This window comes from Leiobunum rupestre, chromosome 8, assembly GCF_980474605.1.
Source record: "Leiobunum rupestre chromosome 8, qqLeiRupe1.1.hap1, whole genome shotgun sequence".
Taxonomy (NCBI): Eukaryota; Metazoa; Arthropoda; class Arachnida; order Opiliones; family Sclerosomatidae; genus Leiobunum; species Leiobunum rupestre.
The window spans coordinates 45,583,595-45,602,849 of record NC_143391.1 but is presented as its reverse complement, the minus strand read 5'-3'; the positions used below and the strand labels follow the sequence as shown (position 1 = coordinate 45,602,849).

General features: G+C 40.9%; 1 protein-coding gene across 1 annotated transcript in view; it reads right to left on the bottom strand.

Annotated features, from left to right (window-relative positions):
• Zpr1 (zinc finger protein Zpr1) overlaps window positions 1–19,255 on the bottom strand; it is a 35,064-nt gene extending 15,809 nt beyond the window's left edge. The window contains exons 1-4 of the mRNA XM_090155345.1: window positions 18,991–19,255; window positions 18,787–18,927; window positions 18,390–18,551; window positions 11,601–11,691 (exon numbers count right to left, since the gene is read on the bottom strand). Coding sequence (XP_090011471.1) covers window positions 11,601–11,691; window positions 18,390–18,551; window positions 18,787–18,906 — 373 coding nt within the window. The 5' untranslated portion in view covers window positions 18,907–18,927; window positions 18,991–19,255. The remainder of the gene's footprint in view (window positions 1–11,600; window positions 11,692–18,389; window positions 18,552–18,786; window positions 18,928–18,990) is intronic.

The following is a 19,255-nucleotide window of genomic DNA, read 5'->3' as shown; positions in this document are numbered from 1 at the left end:
AGACAATTAATTGCTTTTGATGAAGTCTCTAACGCTGTCATTCTTAAGGCTGCTAAACGTTTTGGTATCAATGACACATTGTGTCTTTCGATCGACTATGTTGACGGCTTCCCTGCTTGGCGAATCGCTAAGGGTCACCCTCAGGGGGGTGTTCTTTCACCCCTGCTGTGGTGCCCGGTTGTGGACGAACTCTTGGTGAGACTAAACAGGGATGGCTGTCGTGGCTTTGGTTATGCTGACGATGTCGCAATGATTATTACTGGGAATTTCCCAGGAACCATTTCAGCTATGATGAGAAAAGCTGTCATCTCTGTGGAATGCTGGGGTAGGGATGTTGGCCTCACAGTCAATCCTGACAAGACGAGAATGATTCTTTTCATTCGGAGGAAGGTGCAGAACTTGTTCAATGGTATTTCTTTCTTTGGGACCATCCTGGTCAAATCAACTGAGGTAAAATACCTCGGTGTTATTCTTGACAGTAGAATAACATGGAAGCCACATCTTGACCTCAGTATCAGGGATTCAAAAATGTTATTCTGGAGGGTAAGGGGTACCATAAGCAAGTCTTGCGGTCTTAGCCCAAAGGTTGTATATTGGATCTATACCATGATAATCAGGCCTATGCAGACGTATGCAGCAGTGGTTTGGTGGCAGAGGGTAGTGCTTAAGTCATTTCAGGCTGAACTACGCACTGTGCAAAGGCTGGCCAGTGTCACCATTATAGGAGCTATGAGAACGGCCCCAAGCGTATCTCTGGAGGTGCTCCTGAATATTCTACCGCTTCATCTTTATATAGAGAATGTTGCAATTATGAGTGCCCATCGGTTACTGCATAATGGTTGGTGGAGGTCTGCTAATTGGGAGTGCAGCCACACCAAATTGTTTCAGCAATATTCTGGTCACTTACCGATCTTATTGATGGGTTCGGAAAACATGGCTACAAAGATACACTTTGAAAAGCAGTTTAGTGTTTACTTTCCAAGTAGTCGAGACTGGTCTGGCGACAATCTTTGGAACCAAGGGTGAAATTATTTGGTTCACGAATGGCTCCAAGACTCACTCAGGGGTGTGTGCTGGAGTTTATTGTCAAACTAAGAAGTTTGGCTTCTCTGAGAGCCTTGGCGTTTTTGCTACGGTTTTTCAGGCTGAGATTTCAGCCATCTGCTTCTGTGTAGACTTCTGTCTTAAAAAGAAGTATCGGGGCAAGACTATTCAGATTTTCTCGGACAGTCAGTCTGCCCTTAAGGCTCTTTATCAGTTTAGTATTACTTCTAAGCTCGTTCTTAGCTGTTTAGATCTCCTTTCGGAACTGGGCACCCATAATAGGGTTCAACTATATTGGGTGCCTGGTCATAAGGGGCATCATGGCAATGAGATGGCCGACACTCTGGCCAAGGAGGGTGCGGAGGCTAGGTTCTTAGGTGCTGAACCTGCTATTCCAATACCCAATGGCCTGGTTCGCAGCCATGTGCATGGCGCTATGACTGAGAGGGCCGGATGGGATACTTCCCATTCTGTTGCAGGAGGGCATTGACATTGTCTGCCCAATGCTGAGTAGAATCTATAGGGCTTGTATTGCCCTTGGATATATTCCTAGCACCTGGAAGCTTTCTAGGGTCATCTTTATTCCGAAGCCAGGGAAATCTAACTATCTCGAGGCTAAGGCTTTTAGACCAATCAGTTTGACTTCTTTTTTTCTTAAGATTTTGGAGAAATTGGTAGACAACTATATTAGGGGAGAGGTTATTTCTCATACACCTCTCTCGACGGCTCAGTATGCCTACCAAAAAGGCAAATCTACTGAGACTGCCCTTCATGGCATAACCAATTGCATTGAAAGGGCTATTAACTTTAAGGAAATAGCATTAGCTGTGTTCCTTGATATTGAGGGCGCCTTTGATAAGGTGTCCAGCGCAGTCATCATGAAGGCTGCTAAGCGCTTTGGTATTAATGACACTGTGTCTCTGGCTCAAAGCTATGCTGACGAATCGTGTGGTGGTATCCTCCCTGCTCGGTGAATCCCTTATGATCTCCACCAGCCGTGGTTGCCCGCAAGGTGGTGTTCTATCACCTCTGCTGTGGTGCCTGGTTGTGGATGAGCTTTTGGTGAGGCTAGACAGGGATGGGTGCCGCTGCTTCGGCTATGCCGACGATATCGCCATCATCTTTACGGGAAAATTCCCCAACACTACTAGCGATTTAGTGAGAAGGGCTCTTGCATCAGTGGAAAAATGGTGCAGGGAAGTTGGTCTTACGGTTAATCCTAGTAAAACGGTACTTGTTCCTTTTACTCGTAAAAGGCTGCAAAACTCTTTTAATGATATCTCCTTATTTGGGACTATTTTAAGGGAAAGCACGGAGGTGAAGTACCTTGGTGTAATTCTTGACAACAAACTAACGTGGAAGCCTCACCTTGACTGTGTAGTTAAGAAGGCCAAGATGTTACTTTGGAGGACTAGGAGTGCAGTTAGCAGGTCATGGGGGCTTAGCCCTAAAGTGGCCTTCTGGCTGTACACCATGATCATCAGACCACTGCTCTCTTATGCTGCAGTGGTCTGGTGGCCAAGAGTCCGAATTAAGACTGTGCAGAGCGATCTGCGCACCCTACAAAGGCTGGCTTGTGTCAGCATCACAGGAGCTATGAGAAAAGCCCCAAGTGCTTCTCTAGAAATTCTCCTGAACATTCTTCCTCTTTATCTTTTTATAGAGGAAGCTGCTGCTATGGGAGCCTATAGGCTCAACCAGAATGGTTGGTGGAAGGCGAATACTTGGGATAATAGCCACACCAAGATCTTTCGGGAAATTTCATGTCAGTTACCTGTATATCTCATGGGTTCTGATTTGATGACTATGAAGCTGCATTTTAGTAAGTCCTTCAATACTTATTTTCCAAGCCATACAGAGTGGGCCAATCATAGTACCCTCGGGGCCAGAGGAGAAATCGTCTGGTTTACCGATGGGTCTAAGACCCACTCTGGCTCAGGTTCGGGGATGTATTGTCTTACTAGCAATCTCGGCTTCTTGGAAAGCCTTGGTGTATATGCTAGTGTTTTCCAGGCGGAAATTGCCGCTATCTGCTTCTGTGTTGATTTTTGTCTTAAGAAGAAGCTTCATGGCAAGGTTATCCAAATTTATTCGGATAGTCAAGCAGCCCTCAAGGCTCTCAACCAGTTTCAGGTCTCTTCAAAACTGGTTTACAGCTGTTTGAACCTCCTCTCGGAGCTAGGCACCAATAATAAAGTTCAGCTCTATTGGGTTCCTGGCCATCGGGGGTACTATGGTAATGAGAGGGCCGATGTCTTAGCCAAGAAGGGGGCAGAGGCTGGGTTCTTTGGTCCTGAACCTGCCGTTCCTATCCCCTCTAGCATAGTTCGCGGCCTTATCGCTAACTCCATGACTGACCGTCAACTCAAGCTTTGGCTTGAGATGGATGGCCAAAGGCAGGCTAAAGAGTTTATCTCGGGCCCCTCTAGGCAGAGAGCTAAGGAGCTGCTCTCGCTTTCCAAATCTAATATCAGGTTGGTCATTGGCCTACTAACAGGTCACTGTCTCTTTAACAGACATCTTCACCTGATTGGAATCATGATCCAATCTGTAGGGCATGTCAGGCTGAGGAAGAAACCGCCTCTCATGTGCTTTGTAGGTGCGATTACTACGCGGCCCAAAGATTCGAGCATCTTGGTATGCATCAACTGGAAACTTCTGATATCTATAATATGCCTGCCAAGAGGATTCTCCGTTTTGTGTCGGATATTGGACTTTTTAAGTCTTAAGGTTCGGGTTTTGCACAATGGACCTCTGGTCGACGTGCGCAAACGGGCATTTCCAAAGCCCTTCACCCCTTCATCAATAATAATAATAATGACTGAGAGGCAGGTCAGGCTTTGGCTTGAGACGGAGGGTCAGAGGCAGGCCAAGGAGTTTATTCCTGGGACTTCTATGAATAGAGCAACTGAGTTGCTTTCACTCTCTAAGAGTAGTATAAGGGTGGTTACGGGCCTAGTTTTGGGTCACTGCCAGCTTAATAGACATCTGCATCTGATTGGTATCAGTGAGAGTCCTTTGTGCAGGGCATGCATTGTAGAGGAGGAAACTTCCTCTCGTGTCCTTAAAGTCTGATTCTTATGCAGCTCATAGGTTTGAGAACCTTGGTATACATAGGTTGAAAACGAGCGATCTTTCCAACATCCCTGCGAAGCAAATCTTGCGCTTCGTTTCTAAGACTGGGCTTTTCCAGGTTTAATTGGCTGAGGCTGCACAATGGACCTCTGGTCAAAGTGCTAGGTTGGGTCTAACCCAACCACCCAACTTTTACTAATAATAATCATCTACGGTACAAGAACCATCATCAATGGTAAAAAAAACATCATCAATGGTACGAGAACCATCATCAATGGTACGAGAACCATCATCAATGGTACGAGAACCATCATCAATGGTACGAGAACCATCATCAATGGTACGAGAACCATCATCAATGGTACGAGAACCATCATCAATGGTACGAGAACCATCATCAACGGTACGAGTGCCATCATCAATGGTACGAGAACCACATCAACGGTACAAGTGCCATCAGAGTTCGCCATTAGTGTTCACACTCAACTCTATGACGCGTTCAATTGGAAAGTATGAGCGCTGTTTTCTCTCTCGCGTTTTGTCGAAAAATATTCTATGTCCATAAAATATTTCTCGAAATGTAAAAATATTTCTTGAAATGTAAAATACTTCTTGAAATGTAAAATATTTCTCGAAATGTAAAAATATTTCTAGAAATTAATTAAAATTTATTAGCTACTTGTACAAAAATACTGAATAAAAAGTGGACAAGAAGAAGATAATTTTGAATGACCTTCAGGACATGGATCACGTCATTGAGTTTTGTTTCATCTAATGACCCCCTGCGCGCATGCTATGAGATATGAAAGTTATAAAGTTTTGCCAAAGGTTCTTTTTTGATAATTTAATAAACTACTTGGATTAAAAGCATCAACATTTTAAAAAATCAAGCTTTTGCCTGGTTAAAGGCACTTTATTAGGTAATAACAAAAGCGACATAAGACCCAAAAGTGTGTCAGTACGGTAAAATGTTTAATGGGAGCTTGTCTCGAAGTAAAAAGAGGGAGTGGGAGAGGGAGTTGAAAATATGTCATCAAAATTTGAAATTTTCTCCACTCCAGCGCTGCCGAGTGAGGCGTTTTAGAACGTATGTCTACGGGCGAGTTAATCGAAGAGAGAAAATCGCGCCAGACCAAAGACTAAATATACAGTTACTAGTACTATTCCAACTAGTAGGTTATGTAGTCTATTGTGAGACTAGCTCTCAGTAAATATTTTAACGGGCGCAAAGGTAGAGTTGACACACTTTTGGGTCTTATGTCACTTTTGGTAATAATGACGTTCAATCTACTCCAGACATAGTAACCGATCAATAATTATTTCGTCTAACTGATAAACTTGTAGATATAACTGTAATATATTTGGAATGTGTTAGTTTAAAATGATAAGAAATGAATATAAAGAGAATGTAATATCGGATAGCGCGTGATTTCGAATGATTTGAAAACGCGTGAAGTGAGGTTTTGAAAAAATTAAGAGTCAGTTGAGTTTTGAATTTTAGAGAGAGAGTTGACGTGTAAGGAATTAAGTTAATAAATAAAAGAGTTATCAGCAATTTAGCTTGTGTTACCCACATATTTTACATTGGTGGCAGCGGTGGGATTCCTCATTTATTCGTGAGTTTAAAAATACGACTTTTCCCCCCGTTAAAAAATGCCACGTCGAGTTGAGCCACCACACGCCTTACATCTGCCGAACGTAAACGCTGCCCCGGAAAAGTACAATGGAGAAGGAGATTTTGGAGTATGGATGAAGTATTTTGAAGTATGTGCAGCGGCGAATGAATGGGATGACGCGAGGAAATGCAGAGCTTTACCTACGTTCTTATACGGTCGAGCGTTTAATATCTACGACAATTTAACACCGCAACAGAAGAGTATGTACGCCTTATTGGTTCAAACTTTGATGGATGCCTTTTTACAACCTGAACGACAAAGACTACACGTAATGGGATTCCGGGCCAGATTCCAGCAACCGAACGAGCATTTAGATGATTTCTGTCAGGACCTTCGAAGACTCGTTGAGAGAGCCATGCCTGGATTGAACCCTAACGCGTATGAAATTTTGGTTTTCGAACAGTTTCTATACGGTCTGCAATCTAACCTACAAGATGGGGTACACCAAGCAAACCCTAATGATCTCGCTGAGGCGTTGTCGGTGGCAAAACGTCTGCAGGCTTTTCAAGAAATGAAGCGAAATGATCCACGTTACCGTCGACCAGAGACGCTTCAGGGTGTAGGTGAAAATTTACCGGATGATCCGTCTACGTTTTCGACAAACAGAGATTTCAACTCCTTGCAAGCTACCGTTTCTCAACTTGCCAGTGAAGTCGCTGCCTTGCGCCTTGAACGATATCATCAACCGGCGAACGCGCTTCACGATTTGTATCGTCCGAACAACCCACCTCAATACAGTTCCGCCAGTTACAACGGTAATCCATACTACCCCTCTCGTTACAACGCGCCTCGTAACGCTGCACCTGGGTACTATTTTTCGCGTTATGGATCCCCGAGGAACCGAAGTTCCCGACCCTACCAGCAACGTTACGCTGCACCAAATTACGGCTGGTCTCAGCAGGAAAGCCTGGATTCAAGACCCACATGTTTTTATTGTCAAGAGAAAGGTCACCTCCAAAGAGATTGTTACTATCGCTGGCGAATGGAGGATACCGTTAGAGAAAATCGTAGCGTAAATACTCGAGACCCAATTGAGCATCGTCGAGGAGCTTCAAGTTTTTTCGATCGCAATCAAGAAAATACCGAATCAAAACGTCCAAACCAGGCAATGCAGGTAAAAGGACGTTCTGGAATTACCTATTACTCGATGGTGGAAGTCAACGGAACACCAGTTTCTAGTCTTATAGACAGTGGGTCTTCTATTAGCATCATCAGAGCATCTTTGGCTTTTGACCTTGGAATAAATTCTGAGCTTAGCACCGACGAAAGCGAAACTAAAATCTATTCAGTAACGGGAGAAGTAATAAAGGTTTTGGGCAGTGTTACAATAGAGTACGGTTTCGGAAATATTAAACAGTCGTGGCCCGTCTACATTGCCGAAGGTCTTGTAAATAATTGCGTTATTGGATGTGACCTGCTCGACTTTTTGGAAGTCAAGCTCGATTTTGAGAGAAAGGTACTTCAAATCAGAGATGTTGTGCTTCCATTGATTAAAACTTTGCATTCGGCTGATACGGTTATATGTAGAATAGCGTTAGCTGAGGAAGTGGAAATTCCCGCAAATCATGAAATTGTGGTTAAAGGGATGATAGTCAAGGACAACCCCAACTTCCAATTACGCAACTTCGGAACATCGTGCGGTGTGATTGAACCCATTGAAAGTTTCCGTCAAGCGAATACCTTGGACCTAGGAAGGAGTCTTGTCGATACGTCCACGGACTCATTATTCGTCAGACTAATGAATACCGGCTCGGCGCCAGCCAAAATATACAAAGACTGTGTAATTGGAACTTTACACGAAGTGCGAGAGGTTCAAGCTGCGTTGCCGCTGCCCACCCGAGAAATACAAACAACAACCTTTAATTTTGACAATTTTAATCTGGAAAATACTTGTTTACAGCCGCAAGAAACAGAGGACCTACTGAAATTACTCTGTCGTTACGACAATATTTTTTCGAAAAACGAATATGACCTGGGATTTGTGACACACGTCCAACATAAAATCAATACGGGGGAAGCTCAACCTATCAAAAAGCGACAGTATCGCGTTCCAGATTCGCAGAAGGAGATTGTTAACAATCAACTAAATGTAATGTTGGAAAACGGAATAATATCACCGAGTTTCAGTCCTTGGGCTGCGCCTGTAATATTAGTCAAGAAAAAAGATAACTCATGGCGATTTTGCGTGGATTACCGTTCTTTAAACGACGTGACGAAAAAAGACGCATACCCTTTACCTCGAATAAGTGAAACACTGGATTCTCTCTCGGGAGCTACGATTTTTACTACTTTGGATCTGGCGTCCGGATATTGGCAGATTGGAATGGATCCGAGAGATAAGGAAAAAACGGCATTTGTTACAACGAAAGGTTTATTTGAGTTTAATAAAATGCCCTTTGGACTCTCGAACGCCCCCAGCACGTTTCAAAGACTTATGGAGTGTATTCTACGCGGGCTTCAATGGGAGATTTGTTTGATATATTTGGATGACGTCATAGTGTTCTCGTCTAATTTTGCTGAACATTTGGAACGATTAGAAAAGGTTTTCCTTCGTTTCGAGTCCAACGGTATTAAACTTAAGCCAAGCAAGTGCTTTTTCTGCAAGACCGAAGTCGAATATTTGGGACATATCGTCTCTGGTTCAGGAATAAAACCTAACTTGAAAAATACATCGAAGGTGGCTGATTGGCCTACTCCACGATCAACCAAAGATGTACAATCGTTTCTCGGTCTCTCGTCGTACTACCGAAAGTTTGTCAGAAATTTCGCTTACATCGCCGCACCACTTAACGATTTATTAAAACCGAAAAATGGATTTAAATGGACAATGGAATGCCAGGAAGCGTTTGACATTTTAAAACAACGATTAATTTCACCACCGATTTTAGCGTACCCAGATTTCCAAACTGAGTTTCGAGTTGAAACCGACGCCTCCTGTCGCGGAATTGGTGGAATACTGTCACAAATTCAACACGGACAAGATAGAGTTATCGCTTATGAAAGTCGATCCCTGAACAGAAGTGAAAAAAATTATTCTACGGTCGAAAGAGAAATGTTGGCTGTAATTTATGCTATCGAAAAGTTTCGCCCGTTTCTTTTCGGACGTCATTTTGTCATCATTAGTGACCACAACCCGTTGGTCTGGCTTCGTAACGTGAAGGAACCGCGTGGTAAGTTCGCACGTTGGATTCTTAAATTGGAAGAATACGATTATGAAGTCCGTTATCGAAGTGGAAAGAAACACGCTAATGTCGACGCTTTATCGCGTTTGCCCGAAAATTTAAAAAAAGACCAAACGTTTTCTGAAACGATCAACGCTACGTTCTGCTTTGCACCAAAAATTACCCTCGGCGAACTTCAGGCACTACAAACAAATGATCCCGACATCAGTAAATTAACTACAAAATTGATAACCGGTGAGAAGCCAACACCTGAAGAGTTGAAAGGAGAAGAAAATCGCCGCTTCTTATATCTGTGGAGAAATTCTGCCGATTTATACCAGGAAAACGGACTGATGCGTAGAAGGAAGCGAGACACTAACCACTCCCAAATTGTAGTACCAGAAAATTTAATTCCGAACCTCTTACACGAATTTCACGACGCTCCCTACTCTGGACATCGCGGAAGAGAGAAGACACAAAACGCCATTCAGAAACAGTTTTGGTGGCCCCTGATGAGCGAAGACATTACTCAATGGTGTAGGGAATGCATAGCATGTGCTCAAACTAAACCTCCCCATCAATACCAGGTGGCACCCATGATAAATATCGAAGTTGGCCGCGCGTTTGAGAAGGTCGGAGTTGATGTTATTGGACCACTTATACCATCGAAACAAGGAAACAAGTACGTTCTAACCGTCTCCGATTATTTCACAAAGTGGCCCGAAGCTTACGCTCTTCCAGACGAAAAAACTGAAACCATTATAACAGCGCTCTTACACTACGTCGCGTCATGGGGAATACCTTTGATAATGATCACAGATCAGGGTAGTAACTTTGATTCTGAAATGTTTAAAAAATTTTGTGAAAAACTGGGCATCCAAAGAAACCGAACGTCGCCTTATCATCCTCAGTCTGATGGATTATCAGAGCGTCAAAACCGAACTTTGGAGGAAAAAATAACCATGTACATCGCCAAGGAACACAACGACTGGGAAGATTGGCTACCATATATATTGATGTCTCTAAGAGGGAGCATTCACAGTTCGACGGGAGTCTCCCCGTATAAATTGGCGACAGGCCGAGAAGCGAAGCTTCCACCAGAACTCTTTCTTGAAGTAGAAATGAATAGACCACAATCACCAGCCACGTATTTGAGAAGTATGGAAGAGGAAATGACTCGTGTTCATGAGTTTGTCGCTACTCGAATTAAAAAGAAACAAAACGATCAGAAGAAACAATATGACACTCGCGTCAATTTCACTGCCTATCAACCCGGAGATCGAGTTTGGCTTTACAATCCATATTGTCCACCTGGGCAAAGCGCCAAGTTCCATAAACCATGGGTCGGACCTTATACAGTTAAAGAAATCATCGGGCCCGTTAATTACAGGATCGTGAGAGATTCCGATGACAAGATTAGCGTTGTCCATCACAACAGATTGAAGAAATGCTACGTTTAAACGATGATTCGACGAAAAATACAACTAACGATTTTGAAAATGGACTTAAAAATTCTCAAATAAGGAAACCGAATGCACTATGAACTATTCATCGTATTAAAGGAAGAAAACTTTTGACAAAATTTAAGAAATGCATCGGTATTTGTTTTGTGTGTTTTGAAATGTATAAAAAAAAAAACCAAACACGAGGACGTGTTTATTTCGGTTGGGGGGAGGTATGTAATATATTTGGAATGTGTTAGTTTAAAATGATAAGAAATGAATATAAAGAGAATGTAATATCGGATAGCGCGTGATTTCGAATGATTTGAAAACGCGTGAAGTGAGGTTTTGAAAAAATTAAGAGTCAGTTGAGTTTTGAATTTTAGAGAGAGAGTTGACGTGTAAGGAATTAAGTTAATAAATAAAAGAGTTATCAGCAATTTAGCTTGTGTTACCCACATATTTTACATAACTATAGATTCTTGAACCAGCCACTCATGGGACTGACATCTAGCTATCTCAATAAATTATAATAGTATGCCATTAAGAAAAGGCTACATCGAAGGCCAGAAAGATAATAACATAGTACCAGCTTTCACTGAAGTCACGTAGATGCTTTTCCCCGTGAATTCAATAAAAAATTTTTCCAAAAAGTAGATTAAAAGTAAATCTAGCCTAGCTCTCTAAGAGCAGTATCATGTTGGTAATGGGTCTGCTTCTAGGTAATTGCCAGCTTAACAGGCATCTACATCTGATTAGCATCATTGGGAATCCTAATTGCAGGGCAAGCCTTGCAGAGAAAGATAATCCATCTCTCTTTAGTATTACTATGCAGCTTAAAGGCTTGAGCATCTTCGTATGCACAGGTTAGAAACGAGAGATCTTTCCAACATCTCGGCGAAGCATATTCCTGGGCTTTGTTTCCCGAGGCAGGGCTTTTACAGGTCTAATGACTGGGGTAGCACAATGGACCACTGGTCGAAGTGCTTGTTTGGGCTAGCCCCTACCACCCATCCCCTGAATAATAATAATAATAAAAACTCTAGCCTACGGTACAAAATCTGGTACTTTCAACTTAGTTAAGAAGAAAATGTAGTTTGGATGCGTATCTCCAGGTGTTCATATTTCAAATCAAATAGTAAATTTTCTATCTCAATATTTTGCTTGGTAGTATCTTATTCCTTGTATTTAAATGCAATTACCTCCATCTTGCGTTCTGGCAGGTATTTCAAATTCCAGATCAGGGATTTTTAATGTTGCCCATTCTGTCTTTACAACTTGTCTGGATAAATCCTACAAAATCGGAATAGAAGCATTTTAAAATAGGATATATTTGAGGTTTCAGTAATGCATTTATACCCCTGTATTTTGTCAGAGATATCAATAATACAGATATATATATTATCTTGTAGAGCGATATTACTCATTTTCTTATATTGCTTATGTCATTCTTTTAAAACTTGTACTTTTTTCTAAGGGAGGGCAAACTTCCCTTACCAAAAAATAAGTGGTCTAGGAAATACTTTAAGTTGGTATTTGAGACAAATACCAACTTAAAACCAACTAAATACCAACTTAAAACCTACTTGAAACCAACTTACAAATAATATGTCATTTTCTGACCACTAAAAACCAACTTAAAGAAAAAGGAATTTTCCCACCAACTTAAAACCAACTTATTACCAACTTAACTAGTTTACTGAAATATGCTGACCACTTAAAACCAACTTAATATCAACTTAAATGTGAATACCAACTAAATACCAACTAAAAACCAACTTATTTGGTAAGGGATTAATACCTCTATTACTGCAGTGTTACCAAAATGTCACCTTGACCATGGGAAAAAGTGGCAAATAAATTATTGCATTAATATGATATAAAAAAACAAAATTAATAAGTAATTTACACTAAAAGGTTTTTTCTTAAAAATGTCTTAAAATCAAAAAAATGTAATTTTAGCGGTAGCAGAGTACCTCACTAGCCTGTGGGCCTAAACTTAATTGGACTCATCTTCATTCTCACTTAGCAGTTTACGTTAATGTGATTTATCAGTGTTATCACTTGTCGATTGTTCATTCTTAAGACCCAAACACATACGGTTCGCAAGCGATTTCACCCATGAGCCATGACTTCCATTCTATTCAAGTCATGCGACACGACGCAATTTGCTAGCGAAATTTCGCCCCCGCGAAGGCTATGTGTGCATCCGTCTATACTCAAAGCTTGATGAATATACACTTATTATTTGACTATAGTAGCCCAAATCTGAAATTTATTTTATGACAGTGTTTTGTAATTTAAAAAAAACCCCAATTTTTGCCATATTAGCAGAAGTAAATGAACCGAAGTTATCAGACCGCTATTATTGACTATGTTTAATAGTTTTGCCATAGAAGCTAGAAATCTGAGCTGAACTGATTTAGCATGACGACACTAATCACTTATTTGGCAACACTGTATTCTTGTTTTTGAGTTGCTCTAGAGTCATGCTGTTGACAGGCTGTTACTTATTATAATAAAATTAACTTTCTTTTAAGATTGGATGTTTTTATTTTCATAAGATAGTTGATTATACAACAGCTATATTCGCCATGTTGGAGACGTTTTCCTTATGGAAACATAGTTTAAAGCATCCTTTAATACAAAAACTTTTGTTACAAGATACAGGAGTGAGGTTATTGATCTTCCTCTTCAGTTCAAAATAACTAAAAAGGTTGATTGGGATTTGGCAAAACAAGTTGTCACTCACTCCAAGCTTATGTGGGCTATCAAGTCATTTAAGCCTTACATCTCACCCACCTTGTTGCAGGAGGGAATAGAATTTCTGTATCGCTCTTGGGCATATACCGAGCTACTGGAAGCATTCAAAGGTTTATTCCTAAGCCCAGTAAAACCAGTTATCTCGAGGCTAAGGCATTTAGACCAATCAGTCTAACTTCATTTCTCCTTAAAGTCTTGGAGAAATTAGTTGAGAGATATATTAGAGAGGAGGTTCTTAGTGTTACAACCCTCTCTGATAATAATTAACTGCCTCGAACGTGCAATTGAGTTCAAAGAAATAGAGTTAGCTGTTTTTCTGGACATCGAGGTGGCTTTTGATAAAGTCTAAGGCTGTCATTCTTAAGGTTGCTAAACGTTTTGGTATCAATGATACGTTGTGTCTTTGGATTGATTCTATGTTGACTGATCGGGAAGCGACGGCCTCCTTGCTTGGCGAATCGCTGAGGGTTAGCAAGGTCAGGGGGGTGTTCTTTAATCCCTGCTGAGATGCCTTGTTGTGGACGAACTCTTGGTGAGGCTAAACAGGGTTGGCTGTCCCGTCTTGGTTATGCTGACGATGTCGCAATGATTATTACTGGGAATTTCCCAGGAACCATTTCAGCTATGATGAGAAAAGCTCTCATCTCTGTGGAATGCTGGTGTAGGGAGGTTGGCCTCACCATCAATCCTGTCCTGACAAGACGAGCCTGGTTCCTTTCACTTGAAGGAAGGTACAGGACTTCTTTATTGTTATGGAAGCCACATCTTGATCTCAGTATCAGGAAGGCTAAAATGTTATTCTGGAGATTGGGGTCTTAGCCCAAAGGTTGTGTATTGGATCTATACCATGATAATCAGGCCTATGCTGACGTATGCAGCAGTGGTGCGGTGGCTGAGGGTGGTGCTCAAGTCAGTTCAGGGTGAACTACCCACTGTGCAAAGGCTGGCCTGTGTCAGCATTACAGGAGCTATGAGAACAGCCCCAAGTATTTCTTCTGAATATTCTACCGCTCCATCTTTATACAGAGGAGGTTGCAATTATGAGTGCCTATTGGCAGGCAGCCCGATTTGGAACTAACGAGCTATACTTCTCCCCTAAAATGTATAATTATCTCCAATAGTTATTTCTCTATTGAGGCCCGAAATTAATGTTTTCCCAGAGCCCGGGCTCGCCCTTGGAGGCTCTGTCAGTTACTACATAATGGTTGGTGGAGGTCTGCAAATTCGGAGTGCAACCACACCAAATTGTTTCGGCAATATTCTGGTCATTTACCGATCTTATTGATGGGTTCTGACAACATAGCTGTCGCCAAGTTACACTTTGAAAAGCAGTTTAGTGTTTACGTTCCAAGTCGTCTAGACTGGTCTGGCGACAATCTTTGGAACCAAGGGTGAAATTATTTGGTTCACGAATGGCTCCAAGACTCACTCAGGGGTGTGTGCTGGAGTTAATTGTCAAACTAAGAAGTTTGGCTTCTTTGAGAGCCTTGGCGTTTTTGCTACGGTTTTTCAGGCTGAGATTTCAGCCATCTGCTTCTGTGTAGACTTCTGCCTTAAAAAGTAGTATCGGGGCAAGACTATTCAGATTTTCTCGGACAGTCAGTCTGCCCTTAAGGCTCTTTATCAGTTTAGTATTACTTCTAAGCTCGTTCTTAGCTGTTTAGATCTCCTTTCGGAACTGGGCACCCATAATAGGGTTCAACTATATTGGGTGCCTGGTCATAAGGGGCATCATGGCAATGAGATGGCCGACACTCTGGCCAAGGAGGGTGCGGAGGCTAGGTTCTTAGGTGCTGAACCTGCTATTCCAATACCCAATGGCCTGGTTCGCAGCCATGTGCATGGCGCTATGACTGAGAGGCAGGTCAGGCTTTGGCTTGAGACAGAGGGTCAGAGGCAGGCCAAGGAGTTTATTCCTGGGCCTTCTATGAATAGAGCAACTGAGTTGCTCTCGCTCTCGAAGAGTAGTATCAGGGTGGTTACGGGTCTACTTTTAGGTCACTGCCAGCTAGTTAATAGACATCAGCATCTGATTGGCATCAATGAGAGTCCTATGTGCAGAGCATGCCTTGCAGAGGAGGAAACTTCCTCTCATGTCCTTTTTGTCTGTGATTCGTATGAGACTCAAAAGTTTGAGCATCTTGGTATGCATAGTCTGGAAACAAGCGATCTTTCCAACACCTGGGTGAAGCAAATCCTGAGCTTCGTTTCGAAGACTTGTCTTTCCATGTTTAAAAGGCTGGGGCTGCACAGTGGACCTCTGGTTGAAGTGCTAGGTTGGGTCTAAATCAACCACCCAACTCTTACTAATAAATAATAAAGCATCCTTAAAAATATCACGCGCTAAGTGGCCATCTAGCCTAAGTTTTACTATCGCCACCTACCGTCTCTCAGAGAAAAAAGCTAAGCACCGTACTGATGTTGCCCATTGTTAGGCTTAAGTTACATTCAATACATACATTCTTTACTTAATTTCAAAACGCAGCTCACAATTTTTCCCGTAATTTTTAGAGTGCACGCTTAAATCACAAATTATATACAGCTTTTACATAGGGAATATAGTACCCACAATTCTCTAGTGCGATTTATTGTGGGAGTAGATGGGACTGTACATCAACTTCGTTTTAACTAATTTCCAAAAGAAAAATGCCTTCCAGTTTACAGGTCAATTCCAGTAACTTCCGTTCATTTACTTCTGATATCAGCCAGTAAAGATATTATTGGTCATGTTGGTATTTACCATTATTTACTGTATTCATAGCTTATGAAAAGTAGCATTTTTCCACCATGCAGATACATAATTGTACATTCACAGGCTACTGCGAATTTTTTAAAAACTAGTACAGGTTAAATTTACCATTGCATTGATTTTCTACAACAATTACAGCAGGAAGATGTTATTTATAAAAAAGGTAATATCCTTAGGCAGTGTAATTGAAAATTTTTCAGCCATAATACGGTGTATGTTTTAGCAGTTTGGTGGGAAATTCAATCCTACTGAAGGACAACCAGAGTGGACTGGGTTTACCAGAGCCAGAACCCAACCTAATAACACTTCAGGTTCCATATTTAGTTTTTACATTCTAAATGGATAGTAATAATCATAATAGATTTTTATTGGAACATCCATTCAGTTAACATGGGTTTTCAATAGAGTCCGTAATTAATTAATTAAATTACATAAGTTAAAAGCAAGATATAATCTATATTTTTAATTTATTTCTAAAAGAAATAATAATAATAATAATAATAATAATAATCAGCTAGGCTAATAGCCAAGTCATCTAGCTTTCACATCTTTAGAATAAGCAGATTGTTTTCCAAACCTAAAAAAAGGCTATGTAGAATGAATTCTGAGTTTAATTCTTCTTTTCTAATAAATATAGCCACTTATGATGCCACCAATAACTTATAGTTTTTACCTCTCCGAGGGGACAAAGTCCCCTAGGAGGGGTTATACAACGACCGTGTCTGTCTGTGGGTCTGTGGGTGGGTCTGTGGGTGGGTCTGTGGGTGTGTCTGTGGGTGTGTCTGTCTGTCAGGACTGCGAACGCGTTCGCATTTTCGGTGCAAAGTGTAATCACTGCGTACGCAGTTTCTCAAAGGGTTGGCAAAACCACCGTGTGACGGTGAGCGTTAACGGATGCATTTGCGGTTTGGTTTGGATGGTGTTTTTTCGCTCACCGTCGTGACGGTTTGGTGTATTACGGTTTTTGTAATGTTTATGCGTAGGTTGTGAGTGTTGAATTTGTTGTGTTTGTGTTCTGATGGATGTGCATGTTGAGTCTGTTGTGTTTATATGGGCGTTTTCTCTCCAACTTCTTCTTAATGACTTTGGGACGGACCGAGTGCTGAGTGTAATGCTACCTCTCAACGTCCAATGGCAGGGTTTCCACCAGTTGTACACGGTATTCGTCTTAGTATCAATTTGCGATCGCATCGGGCGGGATTTGAACCCGAAACCTCCTGATTGACAGGCGGACGTTCTACCACAGAACCACCGACACTTGTTACGCCTTATTGAAAATTAGACCTTCAGCTTTATCGGAAGCGTATTTAATAGAGTACGAAATTTTGGTTTAATTGAAATAGAATTGAAATTGAAATTATTGCATCGAAGAAATTCTAATTTAGCGTTTCTCTATTGATTAAAAACAAATGCGCCACCCAGGTTTCGAACCCAGACCATTCGGCTTGGCAGTCGAGCGCTCTACCACAGAACCACCGATAGCTGCTTAGATTCACTGAAATTAAGACAGGCATCGTAAGCATAATAGGTAATAAAGTCTTTTTTTATTAATGAATTTATGAAGGCCTAATCTGGTATTTTTTAAAGGTTAAATCTTGTTTTAGCGCAGTCAGCCGAGATTAGAGGGTTAAAGGGTAGACCCTGTGGGTGGTCCACTTTCTTAACGACCTATATATAGTTCTGTTAATTCAAAGGAGATAATTTAACGTTAATTGCTTTAAAAGCTGGCGGTTAGTCAAGTGGCTCTCTGTGCTTTGTTGATGGTAAGGTTTTTGCTTCTTGTAAATACATTTGGTGTGGATATTTGGATATCTACGATTTCTAACGCAGTCAATGATTTCTTGGGTGTGCGAGTCATTATATGATATTGGAAATTGGACGGCATTGGTCTTTTTCATGTGGTATGCGTCACAACGTCAACAGGAAGTGAACGAGTCGTCCACCACCCGATATCTACGGTATCTTCATCAAGGGCGAGTGTTGAAATAAAATGAGCGTTAAAGATGCGGCAAGTATTTCGTAAGCGAGTAATTCCAAAAAGCCTCTGTAGATATTTAATTAAAATTTGCTTCGTATTATCTTTAACTGATAAACTTGTTCTGTAAAAGGGTTTAATTCAATTGTGCATTGTTATAGTACGTCTAACTTACTGTTGTAACTACTTAACTTATGATATTCTGAATAAATTAAAATTGGTCGTTTCGTCTCAATTATTTTAATTATAATTAAAATTTTATACCGGGCGGGATAGAAATGGGTTAATATTTTTAACAAATAACTCTAAATTGCGGAGATATATCTTTAAGGGTTATCTCGAGAAATTAATACCACTAGGGACAATTCTTCCGAGGAGAGGTATATTTTGGCTTGCCAACTTGTTAATTTGATCATAGATCTCTGAAGTATCTTACCTAATCAAGAACTAAATTGGCACAAACTTTCTCCATATTAAATATAACACACTTATTAGATATCATACTTTCAGACTTGTAGTGACCAGTTGGTATTTAACACCTTCTTCCTGTATCTCGGCAGCTTGTTGTAATTCATTGTTTTCCCAATTACAGTGAGGACAAGAAAAAGACATCAGCACAACTTCTTTGTAAAATGGAATTTTAGTAAGAAGTATTCTTGTGATTCCCTGAATAAAAAGTATACAATCATAAATGGAAATTATAGATACAGAAAATGATATATTTGGAACATATTAAGCCAAGCACCATTCGATTTTCAAATCTGAAAGATACGATAAACAAGCAACAGCTAAGCGTGCAAGATGTTATCACATGTATCATTTGACTTTAACAAACCTTTTTGACAGTTGCTATTTTCAGGTGCATCTTCAAATAAATAATGGAGTTCTAAATTATACTTACATTTTCACCACACCGCATACACAGACTTTCAATAGAAGTAATTTCTGATTCAGTTTCATCAGCCTGTAAATCTTTAAATAAAGGGCCTTCGGGGGTTGGCTTCATTTCGGATTCTGACATTACTTACTTCAGTTCTTGCACCTACAAAAGTAATTTAAATTTAAAAATAAAAATTAATTTTAGCAATTCAATGAAGAAACTCACTCCGCGTTATGCAGTGCAGAACTTCAAAAATAATATTATTTAGACGTTAGTCACGTTAGGTATTTAATCCACGTGCTGTTCGTTCTTACTTAGTCCACGGCCAACTTTGATCACGCGCTGTTCGCGCTTCAGCGGCCAACACATTCGTCGAAATTCCGCGAGCAAGGATTTTCCCCCTATAAACTGTACTATAACGTGTAGGAGTTCAGCGCCACGCTCGGTTTTTATATTGTCTTCAATGTAAAACTATTCTAAAAATAATAAT